Source organism: Barbus barbus (assembly GCF_936440315.1).
Source record: "Barbus barbus genome assembly, chromosome: 20".
Lineage (NCBI taxonomy): Eukaryota > Metazoa > Chordata > Actinopteri > Cypriniformes > Cyprinidae > Barbus > Barbus barbus.
Genome location: NC_136748.1, coordinates 9233965 through 9253436, shown reverse-complemented (window position 1 = coordinate 9253436; position 19472 = coordinate 9233965). Strand labels below are relative to the sequence as shown.

Genomic DNA, 19472 nt, shown 5'->3' with positions numbered 1-19472 from the left:
ACCCACAGTAATGAAATAAAAACCCTGAATGTTAACATCCATCATGAAATTGAGATGTTTCCTAATGATTCTCCCTAGTAGTTTTTGATATTCTTTTCCTTACCTAAAGACGTACGTAAAGATATGACTTTTTTTAAGAAATCTGAATCAGAAAGTGGTAGTTTGATGATGAGTTTCCAAGTGAAAACTCTTGAGGTTTGTGTAGTTTCACAAACCTTTTCCATATGTGGTGTCAAATCGGAAACAAATCTGGATTGTGTTTCAGTGTGAATGGTCAGACCAGATTTCATGTAGTTTTTCTCATCATTGTAAGGCATTGTGTGTAAAATGCAATAAGTGTGCAATACTGTCAAGATTTAAATCTGAATCTGTTTCTTTTAAGTGTTATAGTTCTGTGTAATATTAGATAATCAATTATATATTAGGTCCATCAGCATATTGCAAAAGGAAATCTGCCTGTAACACCAGTGTAGACAAACTGAATGAAGTTCATGTGAAAAGCTACACTGAGGAATGAATTACAACAGAAAACCAGCAACTATGACGTGCCTAAAAAGTTGCTACGCCCCCAAAAATGTTTCCTATGCAATCTGACAAAAAAAATGTGACGTCGGTCTGTAACACTAATACTCATTTCACCCTTCTTGCCTGAAACTGAAATGAAGAGGAGGAGTAATTATGTGTGAAGTTTCCAGAGCAGGTGTTCAGTGTGGGCTGAAGTACAGAGAAAGAGGTAACAGTAGTCTGGCACATTGAGTGTTGAGGTAAGAGCTGGTAGTTCTGGTCCTTGCCGAGTCCGGGCTCACCTGGATCCATAGCTGGTCTATGCGTACATGGTTAGCTGAAGCCACTGGAGAAATTTAAATTTAACACTGAAGTTCAACATTTTGCAATCAGCCAACATACAGTTTTAAATGGCGTCGTCGTGATGCTAAACATTAAAATATGTCTTAAAGGGATAGTTCACCCAAAAATTAAAATTTGATGTTTATCTGCTTACCCCCAGGGCATCCAAGATGTAGGTGACTTTTTTTCTTCAGTAGAACACAAACTAAGATTTTTAACTCAAACTGTTGCAGTCTGTCAGTCATATAATGGCAGTCAATGGGACTCAAGGTTTTTAGAGAAAATCACAACAGCTGGCGCATGCCGGTGGATCGCAGACTTATAAGTGCATTACCACCACCTATCTCTCAAATGGACCATTGACACTCCTAATTGAGATTGTAGATGGTGTGTCAGTGGTCCATTTGAGAGATAGGTGGCTGTCAATCCACCGTTAAGCAAGAAGAAGAAGATGCGTCACGCACTGGCTGTTGTGAACGCACTCAGGAAAGTTGGACAGTGCGGTGGATCAGAGGTAAAAAAAAAACATAAAAATACTGTTCTGTTTCTTGCACAGACCGATTGTTTAATGTCTTTAGACCTCAATGTATTGTCACGAACTGCAGGGTTTAATTTGGTTTTGTCTGTGTATGTTTTTTTTTCTCTCAAAGCCGTGGGTCCCATTGACTGCCATTATATGACTGACAGACTGCAACAGTTTGAGTTAAAAATCTTCGTTTGTGTTCTACTGAAGAAACAAAGTCACCTACATCTTGACTGCCCTGGGGGTAAGCAGATAAACATAACATTTTCATTTTTGGGTGAACTATCCCTTTAAGTTGATGAATTGGTGTCTACTCACCTCCAGCACATTAAGTCTGATGGTGCCATCTCCACCTTGATCAAAGGCCTGGAATGCTCCTACAATGAGAACAGGGTCACTTCAGACAGTACGCATGTATGTTGTATGATTTTAGCATACACAGGCCTTAAATCAATTGTTGGTAAAAAAAAAAAATTAAATCTTTAGTTGTTTACTCTGTACATACTGTTTTGTTGGTTCATTTGCAGGAAGTGGTTCTGTATGTGTTCCCCGTGACTTTTAGTTTGTAAATAAGTTTAATTTGAAACATTATATGAACAAATACGCAAGTTTTCTTTGTCCTCACGCTTTCTGTTCAACCCTGTTACGCTGCGATTTCCTTATTTTAGTTAAATTGTAGTTAAATTGCCGCATTGTAGTAGTTAGTTCCATCGTGGCCAAAACATGGCAACAATTTAGTACAAAGTGGCCAATATTTAACTAATTAATACATTAAATTTAATTTGTTCTTTAATCATTTAATTAATAAAATATGGCCACAAATTAAGTTGTGGAAACTAGTTCTTAATTTGTGGCCACATTATAGATTTTTTGTTTTCGGAGTCATCCGCAGAGCTCCGTTATTTATTTAATAAACAGGCTTTCTGAAATCATATTTAATAGAGACATTTTATTAGTATTTTATTGTTTACCTTATCTATCTCAATAGTTCAACGGTCAACTCTGTTATGAGAAAAATTCAGCGATCAATTTTTACAGAAAAAAATAGTTCTTGGCACAACCCACAAAAATACTGACTACAGTGATATTTGCTCGCTACTTTCTCATTTTTGTAATGTCTTCAAACTGAAGACATTTAGAATATAACAGGGTTGACAAATTTTTTTTTTTTTTTATGCATGATTTATCAATTCAACTGCGTTGTAAAAAGTCTATAATTACTATGACAAAGTTAATATTGTAGATGCAAAATAATGTAAAATATTGATAAAAATCCAAAAATTTCCAGCTTAAATGGCACCACTTCCCGAGAATGATACCGTGTACTATTTCATATATACTATTTGCTGTTCTATTTGCTAAAGAAAAAAGATTACAACTTACTGAACATCCCCTCTAGTCGCACAAGGCAGCTGGCGAAACTGTCAAAGTCGACATTCATGTTTTCATTGGCGTATCGCATGGTGATAATGTCATAGAGCTGGTTATTCAGACGGAAACCTGAGTGGCACACAAAACACGTGACTGAACAGTGACAAGACCATTAGAGAGAGAGACAAATGCTCTTCAATATGAGAACAGATGAACAGTAGAAATACATGAAAACCTTCTAACCTGCATCATTGATGGCGTTTCTCATCTCGTAGCTGCTGATAGTGCCAGTGTGATCAAAGTCATAGTGCTTAAAGATTCCCTGTGGACAAAATTCAATGTAAGTCTTTTTATTAATAGTAGTAGTAGTATTGCCATTTATATAGGAAATAATGAGGAGATTTCAAACCTGCCACTGTTTGATTATGTTCCACAAGTGTCTAAACTCTTGTAGATTAATTCTTCCTTTTCCATCCATCTGTGTGATTAGGATTAAGAAAGATTTGCATGCAGTATTGTACACTATCACATCTGCTATGAAATTAAAGCTACTGTGCATGAAATGAAACTGTCAGAATCAAAATAGATGCGTCAAAAAACATAAAACTGATCTCTTCCACCCTGTTATGCTGTGAAATTTCCATCTCTTTATGTTTTTGAAAGAAGTTAATCAAGGCTGCATTTATTTGATTAAAAATACAGTAAAAGCAGTAATATTCTGAAATATTATTACAATTTAAAATAACCGCTTTCTGTTTCAATGTACTTTAAAATGTCATTTATTCCTGTGATGCAAAGCTGAATTTTCAGCATCATTACTCCAGTCTTCATTGTCACTTGATTCTTCAGAAATCATTTATGCAGATTTGATGCTCAAGAAATATTTCTTATTATCAATGTTGAAAACAGTTATGCTGCTTAATATATCTGTAGAAATGTTTTTTTTTAATCAAAGGATTAATTGATGAATAGAAAGTTCAAATTAAAAAATAAAAATCTTGTCAAAGCAAAAGAATATTAACCAATTAATGTGTGATTTTTTTACACTGACCTTCTGTAATATTCATTATTGAGTTGGCACAAAATTGTTTGATAAAGAAATGTCAAAACTAGTGATAATATCTGAATTGACGTTTCTATTGATAGACATTTCTGTTGATAAGAACATAAATTCCTAACTTTAGGGCGAATATGAATTTCTAAGTGACATATTTGAAATAATGTAGCATTCTAGAGCTAAGCTAAGGCTTATCATTAATAATGATAAATAACTATTGGAACAAAGCTGTAACCACATTGGCTGATGTAAACCATAAAGCCACAAATGATACCTTTTCCTGAAAATAACCCAAATGTTTCGGACAATACCTTTAAAGGGGCTTTACATTATGTAATCTTGATACAAAGGATACATCCATGAGGGCAATCATGCTTCTACAGCTCTCTCGACTGAAGCCCTCAGTGTGTAGGTCCTTGTCTGTAAACAGCAGAGACTTTCCTGAAAGCATTATATAGAAAAACCACAAACATTCAATAATCATTCGAAGATACGTACGTTTAGACACCACCTTGTTCAAGACATCTTTGAGCTCATTGGCTGAAATCTCCATTTGCTGCAAGACACAAGAATAAACAGAAAGTCAGGTGTGGTGTTTATTACGCCAACATAAAACTGTCGGGATATGGCTGTTACCACTGTTACCACTGGCATGGCCAATTACCGGTCCCACCCCACCACCATACTCACACTCCCCCCAGCGCTCAGTGGCTCCCCAGTACTCACGTCCCCCGCGATCTGCTGGAAAATAGACAGGAACTGCTGGTCCTCCTCGCTATCTTCCCCAATTGAAGCCGGAGCCGGCTGGGAGTTGTAAAATACACACGTGAGAACTGAACTTAATGTGTAAGCAGCCAAAGAATTTGATGACAAGTAGATTCTTTATTCTCAATAATTAATGCAGATTTTATTTGGACAGTTTTGTCCCTCAAAAAAAAGAGTCAAATATAGTACTGAGAAATAACAGAATGAGCCGAAATTGCTTGTGTGACATTCGCTTGCTAATTGGTTGCAACAGGGTTTTCTAAAGTGTTCAGGGTTGTTTTTCGTTAGAGAACTGTTAGGAGGTTGCAAGACAAAAGAGTTCACCCTAAGTCCACTCCAAATATTTTTATGAAAGATTCATCTTTCTATCTTTTAATCTATTTATGAAAAACTGTTTTTCAAAGAAGTGATGACATTTCTTAAGAAAAATTCTGATACATTAATTTAAAAAAAATCTTTCTACAGTTGAGGTCAAAAGTTTACATCCTCCTTTCAGAATCTGCAAACTGTTAATTATTTGACCAAAATAATAATAATAATAATTTGTTACATTTATATAGCGCTTTTCTGGGCACTCAAAGCGCTTTACATAGAAGGGGGGGAACCTCCTCAACCACCACCAATGTGCAGCATCCACCTGGATGATGCGACAGCAGCCATATTGCACCGGAACGCCCACCACATACCAGCTTACTGGTGGAGAGGAGACAGAGTGATGAAGCCAAACAGTGTATGGGGATGATTAGGAAGCCATGATGGTCAGAGGCCAATGGGGAAATTTGGCCAGGATGCCGGGGTTACACCCCTACTCTTTTTCGAAGGACATCCTGGGATTTTTTTTATATTTTTTTAATGACCACAGACAATCAGGACCTCGGATTCTTAATACTGTGTTCTTACCTGAATGATCCACAGCTGTGTTTTTTTGTTTAGTGATAGTTGTTCATGAGTAACTTGTTTGTCCTGAACTGCCTGCTGTTCTTCAGAAAAATCCTTCAGGTCCCACAAATTCTTTGGTTTTGCAGCATTTTTATGTATTTTAACCTTTTCCAACAATGAATCATGTCTACAGAAGATAGTTACATGTTTCCAAGAAGACAAAATAAGTAAAATTTACCCTGATCTTCAAATTCAAAAGTTTTCACCCCCGTCTCTTAATGCATGGTTTTTCCTCCTAGACCATCAGTGAGCGTTTGAACCTTCTGTAATAGTTGCATATGAGTCCCTCAGTTATCCTCAGTGTGAAAACATGGATCTCAAAATCATACAGTCTTTGTCGGAAAGGGTTCAAATACACAAAAATTCTGCAAAAAAAAAATTTGTGGGACCTGAAGGATTTTTCTGAAGAACAGCAGGCAGTTTACCTGTCCAGAACAAACAACAGTCTCACTAAACAAACAACCAAAAATAAAAAAAAACACAGCTGTGGATAATTCAGGTAAGAACACAGTATTAAGAATCAGGGGATGCAAACTGGTCCTACATTTCACTGCTGGTTATACTCTGTATAATTGTGTATGTGACAAATAAAAATCTTGAATCTTGAACTTTTGAACTTTTTGAGTAATTTTTATAAATTCAACTATTATTTTCTCTTGTGGACTATATGTAAACATCTTTTATGTAAAATATCTTATTCAGGTCAGTACTAAATAAATGCAATTTGAATGATCCCTCTTATTTTGGTAAAATAATTAACATTTTGCATATTGTGAAAGGGGGATGTAAACTTTTCACCTCAACTGTAAGTGCAACAGATTTTAGCCTACATATTACTGTAATAACCATAATATTTGTACACACAATTTCATTGTGAAAATAGCACACGGCTTCATGTTTTTAATGCTCTGTGTATTTTAAATAGTTGTCTTTAAACTATTTGTTACCTGTCGTGTACAGTTGTTACATATACGTGCCTCCGGACGCGTGCGTGAGCGCCGCGATGCAACAACTGGCTGAACAAATATCTGAAACGGAGCAATGGTACCCGGACTCTCTTTTAATCATTCTTGGAGATTTTAACAAAGCAAATCTCTCCCGTGAACTGCCAAAATACAGACAGCACGTTACATGTCCCACCAGGGACAGTGATATATTAGATCACTGTTACACAACAATAAAGGATGCATATCACTCTCTCCCACGGGCAGGTTTGAGGCTCTCTGATCACTGTTTGATTCATTTTATACCAACCTACAGGCAGAAACTGAAATCAGCTAAACCTGTATTAAGAACTGTTAAAAGATGGACTAATGAAACAGAGCGGGTTTTACAAGCCTGTTTCCACCTTACTGATTGGAGTGTTTTTGAAGCTGCTGCCACGAGCTGGACGAGCTCACTGAGACTGTAACTTCATATATCAGTTTCTGTGAGGATATGTGCATCCCCACCAGGACATTCTTATCATTCAATAATTATGCACCGTGGATTACTGGGAAACTCAAACAGCTTCATCAGGCCAAAGAGGATGCATACAGAAGTGGGGATAAAATCTTGTATAACCAGACCAGGAACAGACTAAGAGATCAGGAGATCAGAATGGCTAAAAAAAACTACTCTGAAAAGCTGAGAAGAGAGCTTTCAGCCAACGATCCGGTGTCAATATGGACTGGTCTGAGGAACATCACCAAGTACAAGACACCACCCCCACAGTCTGTGGATAATCAACAACTGGCTGACGATCTCAATGTGTTTTACTGCCGATTTGAAAAGGCCAGACTGACACCCAGCACCCGCTCTGATCTGCACTCCACACAGTCACCCCCTCACCCCTGCAACCCCACTCCCTCCCTCCCTCACCATTTTACCTGCCTGTCTAAAAGTCTGTGCTGACCAACTGGCCCCCATCTTTACACAGATCTCTGGAGCTGTGTGAAATTCCCAGCTGCTTCAAACGCTCCACCATCATTCCTGTCTCCAAAAAGCCCAAAATCACTGGCCTTAACAACTACAGACCTGTCGCTCTCACATCTGTGGTCATGAAGTCATTTGAGCGACTGGTCCTGGCCTACCTGAAGGACATCACTGAACCTTTGCTGGATCCTCTTCAGTTTGCCTACAGAGCAAACAGGTCTTACCTGGGACTTACACAAGGATCTTATTTGTGGACTTCAGCTCGGCCTTCAATACCATCATGCCTGAACTTCTCTCAGACAAATTCACACAGCTCTCTGTGCCTACCTCCATCTGTCAGTGGATCACCAGCTTCCTGACAGACAGGCAGCAGCTAGTGAGGCTGGACAAACTCACATCCAGGACTCTCACCATCAGCACTGGTGGCCCTCAGGGATGTGTTCTCTCCCGACTGCTCTTCTCCCTCTACACAAATTACTGTACATCTAAAGACCCCTCTGTCAAGCTCCTGAAGTTTGCAGACGACACTACAGTCATTGGCCTCATCAAGGACGGAGACGAGTCTGCTTACAGACAGGAGACAGGCTGTCTGGTGCAGTCACAACAAACACAACACGCTCAAAACAGTGGAGATGATAGTAGACTTCAGTAGGAACCCCCCTGCACTCCCCCCTCTCACCATCATGGACAGCACTGTGGCTGCAGTAGAGTCATTCAGGTTCCTAGGCAACACCATCTCCCAGGACCTGAAGTGGGACATTCACATTGACTCTCTTGTGAAAAATGCCCAGCAGAGGCTGTATTAAGCTGCCAGCTAAGGAAGTTCAACCTGCCACAGGAGCTGCTGAAACAGTTCTACTCTGCCATCATCGAGTCTGTCCTGTGATCATCTATAACTGTTTGGTTTGGCTACCAAAACAGACATCAGAAGACTACAACGGACAGTCAGGACTGCTGAGAGGATTATCGGTGCCCCTCTACCAAACCTCCAAGATCTTTATATCTCCAGAGTGAGGAAAAGGGCTAAGAAAGTCACTCTGGACCCCTCACGCCCAGCTCATTCTCTCTTTGTACTGTTGCCCTCTGGCCGGCGCTACAGATCACTGAGCATCAGAACAGCCAGACACAAGAACAGTTTTTTCCCCCAGGCCGTATCCCACCTGAACAACACATAACACACCCCGGTACTGTACATCTGTAAATAACTCATCAAACCTTCATCCGTACATAGGACATATGCACATTCACCGTTCTGTTTATGGACATTTTTTATTTTCTGTATAATTTTATTTTCATTACTGTTGTTATTTATAATTTATTGTCTATTCTCTTCATTATTAGTGTTTTTATTACCTTAATTATATGTTGTCTGCACTATGTTTGTACTTCTGTACTGGAAGCTCCTAACACCAAGACAATTTCCTTGTGTGTATAAACACACTTGGCAATAAAGCTCTTTCTGTTTGTTGCATTTAATTGCGCATAATTTTTCTTGCTCTAGAGTGAATAGAGTATGGCTGCTCATATGAAGTTTTTCCTAATTCTAAAACTTAAAATGGGGTCCCTATTTGACTCATTTTTGTAGAGTTGTTGTTACTGAGTTTATAGTTCAGCAAAAAAAAGTAATGTCACACATAATCATGACCAATCGCTGTTTACATTATTGATTAACAGTGTTACTTGAAGTACTCATGCACATCTCTAGTAATAATAGCATGTATTAGTTGTAGTTAATTTTATGTTCTAATTTATTTTCTTAGGGGAGAGTGGGGTACATTGAGCCAGTGAGTAAGTCGACCCACCCCCTGTATCTTGGGTATTGTACACTTTTACTGTCATGTGACCATATATTTTGGAACCACCCATCATTTCTGCCAGTAAAGGAGTCTAGAGGAGAAACACGTGGGAGGAGTGGAAGACACCCATTTACTTTAAAAACGTTTTTTTTTCTTCTGAAATTTTAGCATGTCAGATGTAATGGCTGCTACATAAAGAACCTTCTCATAAGAACCAGAAGATGCATCAGATTCCGTTAGATGGTCAGTTTACACCTTACCCACTGACTTGGGTCAACTTACCCCTAACCCGGGGCAAATTGAGCCACGAGAACACTTTTTTTTTTATAAGAGGTCATATTTTTAGAACCCTTGTCATAGATACACTCTGATCATTTAAGAGTTAAAAGTACTATTTGTAATAAAGGCACGTCTCAGTTGAACTCAAATGCTTTGTAGATGATCAAGTACTTACCACTGGATGATCAGCTTCAATCCTGTTCTCTATCTCCCTGAGAAGAAACCAACAAACACCGGTCACCACAGTAAACAGCACAGGTCATCAAAGAGCTTTCGGGGAGCCTTTTATCATGTAGGTTTTCCTTTATATTTGAGCTTATTCTTCAGTATGTCTGTCCTGTGTTTTGAGCTACTTTTATTTGCCAAATGATCAACTGTTATTCTGCTTATATCAGCCATATAACCATACTTTTTTTAGTAGGAAGTGCTCAAACTTACCATGTGTGATTAATCCTTAAAGCATAATTACTTTAATGTATCATTAAAAGTTAATTCTGTGTATAATTTTATAAAAGGTGAGAAGTTTGTTTAACAATGACCATCACAGGGCCAGTGGTTAATACACATTTAAGTCACATCAAGAAACTGGAAATCATTTTGGACATGATCCTTGTTAAAATCCTCGTCCTTCATCAGCATTCCTTGGAGAACCTCGGCAGTCCTTTGTGTGTCCATGTCTTTCTTGCAGCTGAAGTTTAATTGTGCTTCAGAGTTGGTCAGAACTGAAAGGAAATGTTTACCAGAGGGTCCCAAAATGTGCTGGTGCTTGTCCTAAAAAAGATTCCATTACAGCCTCGAACTGGGGCCGATTTCTTCCAGCTCTACAAATCAAATTGTCGTTAAAATTGTTGTCCTTGTGGTTTTTTCCACCCATTTTCCCAATTGTTTCCCATCCCCTCTGTATAGACAACTCAATCAGGTTACAATAACGTTACCTTGGTATTCATGTGATAATGTAGCCATGCCCCTTTGTACATAAAATAACGCCCATTTAATGCTTTTGCAGCCAATTGACATGAGTATCAATTTCTGTAACAGCTGCTTTCAAACCAGATGTTTCTGGGGTAATTTACACAGAATGAGTTTTTGAAATGAAAAAATGTATCTAAGCGTCACATTTACAAAATGTTACAAAAAACACAAACTGGGAGCACAAACAACAAAACTCATGTGTATAGCGCATATTTACATCAACAAATAATGAAAAAGCAGTGCATTGGAATCCAAAAACGCATTCTTTGCGAACCAGCATTTTTTTGTTTGACATTCCTTCTGCTTTCACTTACTCAGAGGTATTTCTCTTTTCAGAGAAGACGCGGAGGATGAACTCGCCTTCCTGGTGGGGCTCGAATGTGGAGGGAACGATGACATACTCCCCAGGGCTCAGGCGGAAACGCTGGGTCACCTCACGCAGGTTAATGTAGGCCTTGGAACGAGCCTTAAAGGTGCTAGGTGTGAAGAACTCCTTCTGCATAGGCTGCTTGTTTCCGTGCATCTGACAGACAGAGAAACACAGAAGCAAGTTATAAAGAAGTTTATATTTGATCTATATAACACTGGTAAATGCCAGTAAAAGCACAAAGGAACTAGCAGTGGTAAAGAGAAAGCACTGCATGAACAGCATGATATCCTCAAGCCTCGAGTCCAAACATTTATCGTCTTCACATTTTCATACCTCCTTTGGAACCTATAGACAAATAGAAAGAGTTAAAAGAGGGTTGGATGCATTATCAACCAGATACATATCTCTATGTGAGATGAATGTTGCTATTTGCATAATTTCACACTGTTAATGGCAGAATAAAAACACATGATCTATATTCTCTCTTTGATACCTCGTAGATGGAAAATCCAATAGAGAAGAGATTTGCACCCATCTTGCGTTCTCTACGCCTGTTTTTCTGCATTAGAGCAACAACAAAAGTGCAAGACACTTCATTATCTTCCGGGTCATCATCTTCCTCCAGGAGACGCAGGCGGTATTGTGGATTTGTCCAGAATGTGTCTATAGGAGGCCACACATATAATATTAAAGCCATTAGTGTTTTCTCTGAGACTTCCTTTTTTTGTTTTTTCATATTTTTAACCTGTGAAGCACTTTTAGATGCATTTTAAGAATGAGCGCTGCTATTAATTATGTAAGATTGTAAAATGTCAAATAAATGATTTGCTTATTTTAGTTTTTATTCCACTTTCAATTCATTAAAATAACACCCACCTGGATAATTCTTGCATCCTCCAGCGGAGCATCCTCTTACCCAGCGTCCTTCATTAACAGACACTGTCCATTTGTGTAATTTATCGTCCTCCAGAGCATCAGGGGTCAGGTTGCAAATCTCAATTTTAGTGTAATTTTTCTTAAAATCCTCAAATGACATCCTACAGGTTGACAACAAGTGTTAAAACTTTATTTCTCGAAGTGAATAAAGACAAAATATCCTTTGCAAGCAGCTTTTGTATACTGTCTATTTAAAATCGAGACCAGCTCATTCTAGTCTAGATTAAGTCAAGGCCTTATTTTGTAATTGATCTGAACCACAACACTGTCTACATGACTCTCAGAATCATTAGGATATGTTTGCTAGCTTGTTTGAACTCACCAGAATTCTCCGTCATCAGCATTCTGATGCTGAAGTTTCTCTTTTTCCCCTTTAGAGAGGTTCTCCCACTCTTTTGAACTGCAGTAAAAAAGAAAGAAAGAAATGATTGTAGTAACTGTATACTAACATCTACTTTTTAACCCTGTAGAGACTGACAAATGACATTTTTAATGGAAGTTGGAAGTTTATTGACTAAAGTTTATTGAGTTTATTGAATAAAATCTAAAAATAAAATTGCATATATGCATATAAAATATGGAATTCGTACTCAAGCTAAAATCAATAAATAAAAATATAAGATGTCACTCTATATCTCCCAATAATATGTCTTAGTAAGATTATATTTAAATATTTAAAAGCTTAATTTTATAATCAAAGCTCTGTAATTTTTATTGGAGGGGGGGGGGGGGGGGGGGGTGACAAAACATACATACAGTACAGTAATTATTGAGAGAAATACAAATAAACATTCCTCAGAAGATTACATTTGTATGTCTTTGATGATAATGAACCAAATAATAAATAATTAAATTCATCCATACAGGACACATTTCCATACAGTACATTTTAGATTAACTGAGATATTATTATAGATTTTGTTAATATTTTGAATGTTTTTATTTTTAAGTTTTATTTTATTTTTTTAACTGTGTTTTTGTCATTATTATATATATATTTTTAAAATATATTTACAACTTTGAAAAAAATGATGTATGGATACTCAAGCAAATCCAAGTTGCTTCAGTCCAGATGTTCATTGTGAAATGTTACTAACAAAATAAAAATGTATTCTAATGTTTACTTTATATATCTTTATAAAGATTTCACAAAAAAAGACACATGTACCATGACATGAAGATGAACATTTTTTACATGAAGAGAAACAATTATTCTAAAATGCCTTAAAAAAAGTATGCACTTTTTAGCAAACTTCTATCAGATGACAGAATGCATGCAGCAGGTTGTGTGCAACAGATTTTGAACATGTTGATAATTAAGAGGTCTTAGCAATATGCATATTAAACAATAAAAATAGTCTTAAACAAGTTTAAATTCAGGAATAAGCAGATACTCACTTATCGCTCCAAGGTCCATTCCATTCTACCTGACCCCAAGGGTTACGCAGACGCACCAGACGAACTTTAGACCCCTTCTGCTGGGACTGTTTACACTGCAGACACAAAATATCACAAATACCATCAGACACTCTCAGAGTTAAGTTAGAAAACTTACGACCATCATAAAAACAATAGTGCTGGGCAACGATTAATCGTGATTAATCGCATTCCAAAATAAAAGGTTTTGTGTACATAATATACAATGCTGCAAAACATTTGTGAACCCCTTGCAGAATCTGTGAAAATGTAATTTTAACAAAATAAGAGGGATTATACAAAATGCATGCAATTTTTTATTTAGTACTGTCCTGAGTAAGATATTTTACATAAAAGATGTTTACATTTAGTCCACAAGACAAAAAAAAATAGCTGAAATTATTAAAATATCCCATTCGAAAGTTTGGAAACCCTTGGTTCTTAACACTGTGTGTGGTTACCTGGATGATCCATGACTGTTTTTTGTTTTGTGATGGTTGTTCATGAGTCCCTTGTTTGTTCTGAACAGTTCAACTGCCTGCTGTTCTTCAGAAAAATAAAGATAAATTGTACTTAATTTGTCTTCTGGAAACATGAAAGTATCTTCTGTTGCTTCTGAAGGGCAGTACTAAATGGGAAAAAATTATATTTCTACAAAATAAGAAAACTTTGGACATCTTCATCCTGTTCAAAAGTTTTCACCCCCCGGCTCTTAATGCTTCGTGTTTCCTTTTGGAGCATCAGTGAATGTTTGAACCTTTTTTAATTGTTGTGTTTGAGTCCCTCAATTGTCCTCAGTGTTAATACATGGATCTCAAAATCATACACTCACTGCTGGAAAGGGTTGAAAAATGCAAAAGATGCTGGAAAACTGAAGAATCTGCAGGACACGGAGGATTTTTCTGAAGAACAGCAGGCAGTTTAACTGTTCAGAACAAACAAGGGACTCAAACACAAGCATCACAAAACAAAAAAACAGTCGTAGATCATCCAGGTAACCACACACAGTATTAAGAACCAAGGGTTCCCAAACTTTTGAATGGGATATTTTAATAATTTCAGCTATTGTTTGTCTTGTGGACTAAATGTAAACATCTTTTATGTAAAATATCTTACTCAGGACAGTACTAAATAAAAAATAACATGCATTTTGTATGATCTCTCTTATTTTGTTAAAATTATTCATATTTTCACAGATTCTGCAAGGGGTTCAAAAACTTTCAAGCAGCACTGTATGTGTATGTACTGTGTATATTTATTACGTATATATAAATACACAAACATGCATGTATATATTTTAAAATATATACATATTATTATTATGTTTACATATTAAATATATTTATATATAATATAAATTATATGAATATAAATATATATACATGTAAATACATGTAAATATTTTCAAAATATATACTGTATGTGTGTCTTTATATATATATAAAGTCATAATAAATATACACAGTACATACACATATATTTTATAAACAAAAACCTTTATTTTGTATGCGATTAATCACGATTAATCGTTGCCCAGCACTAAAAAGAAATACTCATAAAAGTACCAAATAATAGAAGGTTTACCTCCTCTACAGCAGTAACAGAGTAGGCATGACCCTTCACAAGTCCTGTTGTAGTACGAGTTTCAAAGCGGACTGGAACCAGGGACTGTGGGTAAAAATTGAATTGCTTTATGGTAGGATACTAGAATTTGGACTAAAAGTTATTGTTTTTATTAAAAAAAATGTTTACGATTAATACATTTACATATTACATTTAGTCATTTGGCAGACGCTTTTATCCAAAGCGACTTACAATATAATAGATTAATAGTGTTTAAAAATAAAACAGCAGAATATTATCCATAAATACAGGTCATTAAGCTTCCCTTGACTCACATCAATGGAGCAGCCCATGAGGGAGCCTCTCTCCAGAGCTTTCTTCATGATCTTATACAGCTCTTTAGGGGCCTCCTTCATCTCATAGAATTCAGTCACTCCACCGGTGAAGTCCTCCATCCCCTCAGCAGTGTTTCCACCTTTAAGAGCCTCATAGGAACCATGAAGCCTTAATAGGAATACACAAATTACATTGAGACACCTTACTGGCAAAAATAAAGGAAATGTGAAAGTGTTGGAAGAGTATACCTCACTTCTTTGTATTGAGGTGTTATGTGCATAAATTAATGATAATAAATTCCTGCCGTACTTCAGTTACAGTACAGTTACTTACTAGTTTAAAAAAAGAAAAGAGAAAAATGCCAATAAAGTATCACAAGAACCGTGCTGATTGAGCTAAACAATAATATCTGCTATTTAAGAATTATTCTCATTTGTGTCACTCATGTTTATATGCTTTTTGAGGACGTTTAAACTAAAATATCAGTATTTTTATACTGTTTCCATCAGATAAGCATGCAATTTGCATGTAATACAAAGGTAAAGCAGTGCAGTGCAATGCAATGTTAACAGTCACTTCATGTAACAGGGTTGACACAAAAGGTGATGTGTTGATTAATGCAAACTTAAAGTGAATAATACTACATAAACTTACTGTGCAAGCTGTGACTGTATTTTTAGGATTGGGGGTATGGACAGTATGATATTCACAAACAAATCACAATGTTTCCTCAAAATGGCCTATGCATTTATATATTTTTGCATCAATAAAACCTTAAAAGATGTTCCAGATTTTAATTTTGAAGGACTGACCAATTCCAAAACATGTCAAGTATATGTCCTGCACAGATACTTACTTAGCATAAGCTTTTTCCAGCAGAGCGCTCCAGAATTCATTCCTTTCAGCTGATTTGGTGAACATCAGCTGGTTGTTGGAGGTGGGAATGCGGTCATCGACAACGACATCCACCCAGTCGCCATAATGCCAGAACTGAGTTGGAAAACAGAGAGAGGAAGACACGGAAATTTAAAGAAGATATAAATCAAAAGCTATTTTGTTCAATGTCACTGACCTGGAAATGGAAAATTCCAGCATAGCCTTCTGAGAAGCTCTGCTCTTGAGGTACAATACGACATAGCAGCTTGTCGTTCATAGTCAAGGATGCAATGGCTGCAAGCAACCAGCAGTCTCCTAAAATGAACAGAAAATAATCTCTCACATCAATTGGGAATATTTTATATATTGTACTATTTGCAGTAAAACAGGGGCCTACACTGCTGATCGCAGCATTTTTTGACTGTCCAGGGCAACATGCCATGTTGGTAATCTACTCTATGTATTAGCAACCTTTGTGTCTTTGGTCTCTTTTATTGCCCATGTGGAGTCACAACAATAGGAAGCGCTGCTAGCTGGATTCCCTTCCAACAGAGTAAACACAATATGGAGGCGGCCCACGGGACTGTAGGTCTGTATATGGGGGCCAGAGAGAGGTGCTCACTGCCATGAAGTTGCAATGTGACCCTAAATGCGCTCCCCAATGATCAGTCTGTCACATATTGTGGTAATATGGTAAAGTGTTATCTTACCCAGTTCTCCCTGGCAGATATCTGTCCTGCTGGCACCTCCGACAATGAACTGTGGGTCATCACATATCTCCTGCAGGACACAAATAATCAAAGAGTTTGTTTATGAATATTACAAGAGCTTTGAAATATTACACACAGATTCAGAGATATGAAGACTGATACTGTTTCTGATTCTTTCTGATGTTTTGAATGAATGGATGAAGCAATGGATGGACAGACAAGTTGTTACAAAGTTTGAAGTTTCCACCTCAGATTAAAAATAATAATAACAATAATATGGTAAAAGTGTATTTCTTTGTGAATTTAATTTCTTGTAATTGTGACGTCATATATCGTGATTGCACCTTTATTTCTCATAATTATGACTTTGTATCACACATTTTGACTACTTCTCAAAATTGTGATTTTATTTCTCACAGTTGCAACGTTATATCTTACAATGTGACTATTTTTCACAAATTGTGATTTTTTAATCTCATAATACGACTACTCAAATGTGACTATATACTGTATTCTAACAGTGTGACTTTATTTCTCGCAATTGTGATTTTATATCTCACAATATGACTATGTCTCGCAATTTCGACTTTATACCATATCTTATGTGACTTTACTCATAATTGCAATTTTATTTCTCACAATGTGACTTTATTTCATGAAATTGCAACTTTATATCTCTGTGAAATTTACATTTCGCATTTGCGATTTTTTGCCGCACAATGTGACTATTCCTCGTAATTGTGACTTTATCTCAGTGTGACTCTTTCTGGCAATTGCAACTTTATATTCCAGAATGTGACTGTATTTTTTGCAATTGCATCTTTATTTCACTGTATGATTATGTCTAGTATATTTGATTTCATACCTCACAATGTTTACAATGTCTATTTCTCACAAATGTAACTATACTGTATCTTCCAATGTGACTTTTATTTCTCTTCATTTTGACTATTTTATTGTGACTCTTTCTTGCAATTGGAGTTTTATAACTCAAAAATGTGACTTTATATTTCACAATGTGATTTTACAGTTAACATGCAAATGTGTTGTTAAATTATTAAAATATTAACTTACACCATCAGCCAGTATTTCAAGGAAATATTTTTGGTCAAGGGGTTTGGGTTGACATTTGAAAAACATTTGGGAATGCTTGGCAGAGCACATGTTAATGTGTGCATTTCATAAATTCCTTTGTGCTTCATAAATAATTATACTAAAAACTCATCAAAAACCCTTTATTATGCTATTCTTTTGTTGTCACAAAGCAAAAGTATTTAAACCAGGCTTCTAGAGACACACACACATTAAAAAAAGTGACAGCTAGCCCCAGTTTTACCCACATTCTCCCTGAAATCTTTTGCCATCTAAGCATTATCATTGCCCAATGCCCATGAATATGTGTTTATAAACAATTCAATACATTTTGAGGGAAGTCCCATTAGTTGAGCTGCTTCATCCATCCCATGTGCCATTTCCACATCCCACTCACTATAGTCCCAGTCCAATCAAACCGACATAGGCCCTCTGCCTCCTACCTTGGGACGCTTCCAGACAATGGTCTTGACTTTGTTGGACTTGTGGCCCAGCTCTTTGAAGCCAAGGGAGTCCACAGTGGCAGGGAAGGATTCATCCTCAAAAAGAGTCTTCTTCTGGAGATACTCCTGCTTGAGGGTGTTGTAGTCCTGGCCACTGAAACGAATGGGTTTGCTCAGGGATCCTTCACCATCTCTTCTCTCTCTTTCACGGATTAACCGGTCGCAGAAAAAACCAGATGGCGTATAGGGCATCTTGTCTCACTGGGACAGTGTTTTTTTAGGGATTGAAAATACTGGCTTTTGCCACCACTACTTAAGTCTCACAAGCCAAAGATCCCTGGCATAAATTCAAACAGCTGACCTCTGATTGGTTGCCCTGCTAAATGACGCACCTTTCATGCGGTCAGGGAGTAAAAACCAGGGTTAGAAGAAAAAGACAACGTGTGAACACACTCCTTTTACGTGCACAAACACGTACACACAAACACACCTGCATACATACACATAAATACACAAACTGCTACAGTCTTCTCTTTGGATTGCTCCCATTGGCTGATGAACAATACGCATTGGGCGACAGTTGTGCTCTCGTGCCGCCATTGTAGGGTGACACAAAGGAGAGCGGCCCGCAAAGAGAGGCCAGTGAGATGGCCTACCTCAGCAGAAGGCATTCACAGCCTTTAAACCTGTTCTCAATAGAGTTCAGCATTAAGCACTCTCAGCATAACGACAGCAGGCTTGACCTAACTTAACAAAACTGTCTATATTATGTCACTTTATCAATGTGGATAATTAATAACTCTCTTTTGTAATTGTTCAGTTGTATCATACAATAGTTTAAAAATTTGGGGTCAGTAACATTTTTTAAAATGTCTTTTATTCTCATCAAGGCTCCATTTATTGCATCAAAAATACAGTAAAAGAGTTATATTGTGAATTGTAACAATTTAAAATAACTTTCCTATTTTAAAATATTTCAAAATATAATTTATTGCTGTGACAGTAAAGCTTAATTTTGAATCAGCTTTGAATTTGAATCGAATTTATGATTCTTTTTTGAATCATAAAAAACATATTACTCTTTGATAATTCTTTATTTGGAAATTAAGATCTTTTTGCACCATGTTTTCTATTTTGAAATTTATTTCACCTCCATCATGTCAACTCTACAGTCTCACGTAAGTATGGCAAAGGAAAATGGCTAATAATTCATGTTAAACGAACCCAGCCATCAAAATCAGATGAGCATTGTGGAAGAAATCTATAAT

The 19472-nt window shown here is 36.8% G+C and overlaps 1 protein-coding gene across 1 annotated transcript; it reads right to left on the bottom strand.

The window, feature by feature from the left end:
* Positions 1-809: 809 nt before the first annotated feature.
* Positions 810-18456, bottom strand: LOC306886169 (calpain-3-like; the record flags this gene model as incomplete). Its single annotated transcript, XM_079443076.1, has 21 exons — positions 810-850; positions 1688-1746; positions 2753-2869; positions 2984-3062; positions 3150-3218; positions 4153-4217; positions 4296-4353; positions 4524-4601; positions 9666-9702; positions 10777-10985; positions 11166-11177; positions 11326-11495; positions 11709-11869; positions 12091-12168; positions 13167-13261; positions 14769-14852; positions 15083-15251; positions 15940-16073; positions 16156-16274; positions 16670-16739; positions 18205-18456. 21 exons carry the CDS (start codon positions 18454-18456, stop codon positions 824-826), a joined length of 2142 nt encoding a protein of 713 aa, XP_079299202.1. The 3' UTR covers positions 810-823.
* Between the last annotated feature and the right edge of the window lie 1016 nt (positions 18457-19472).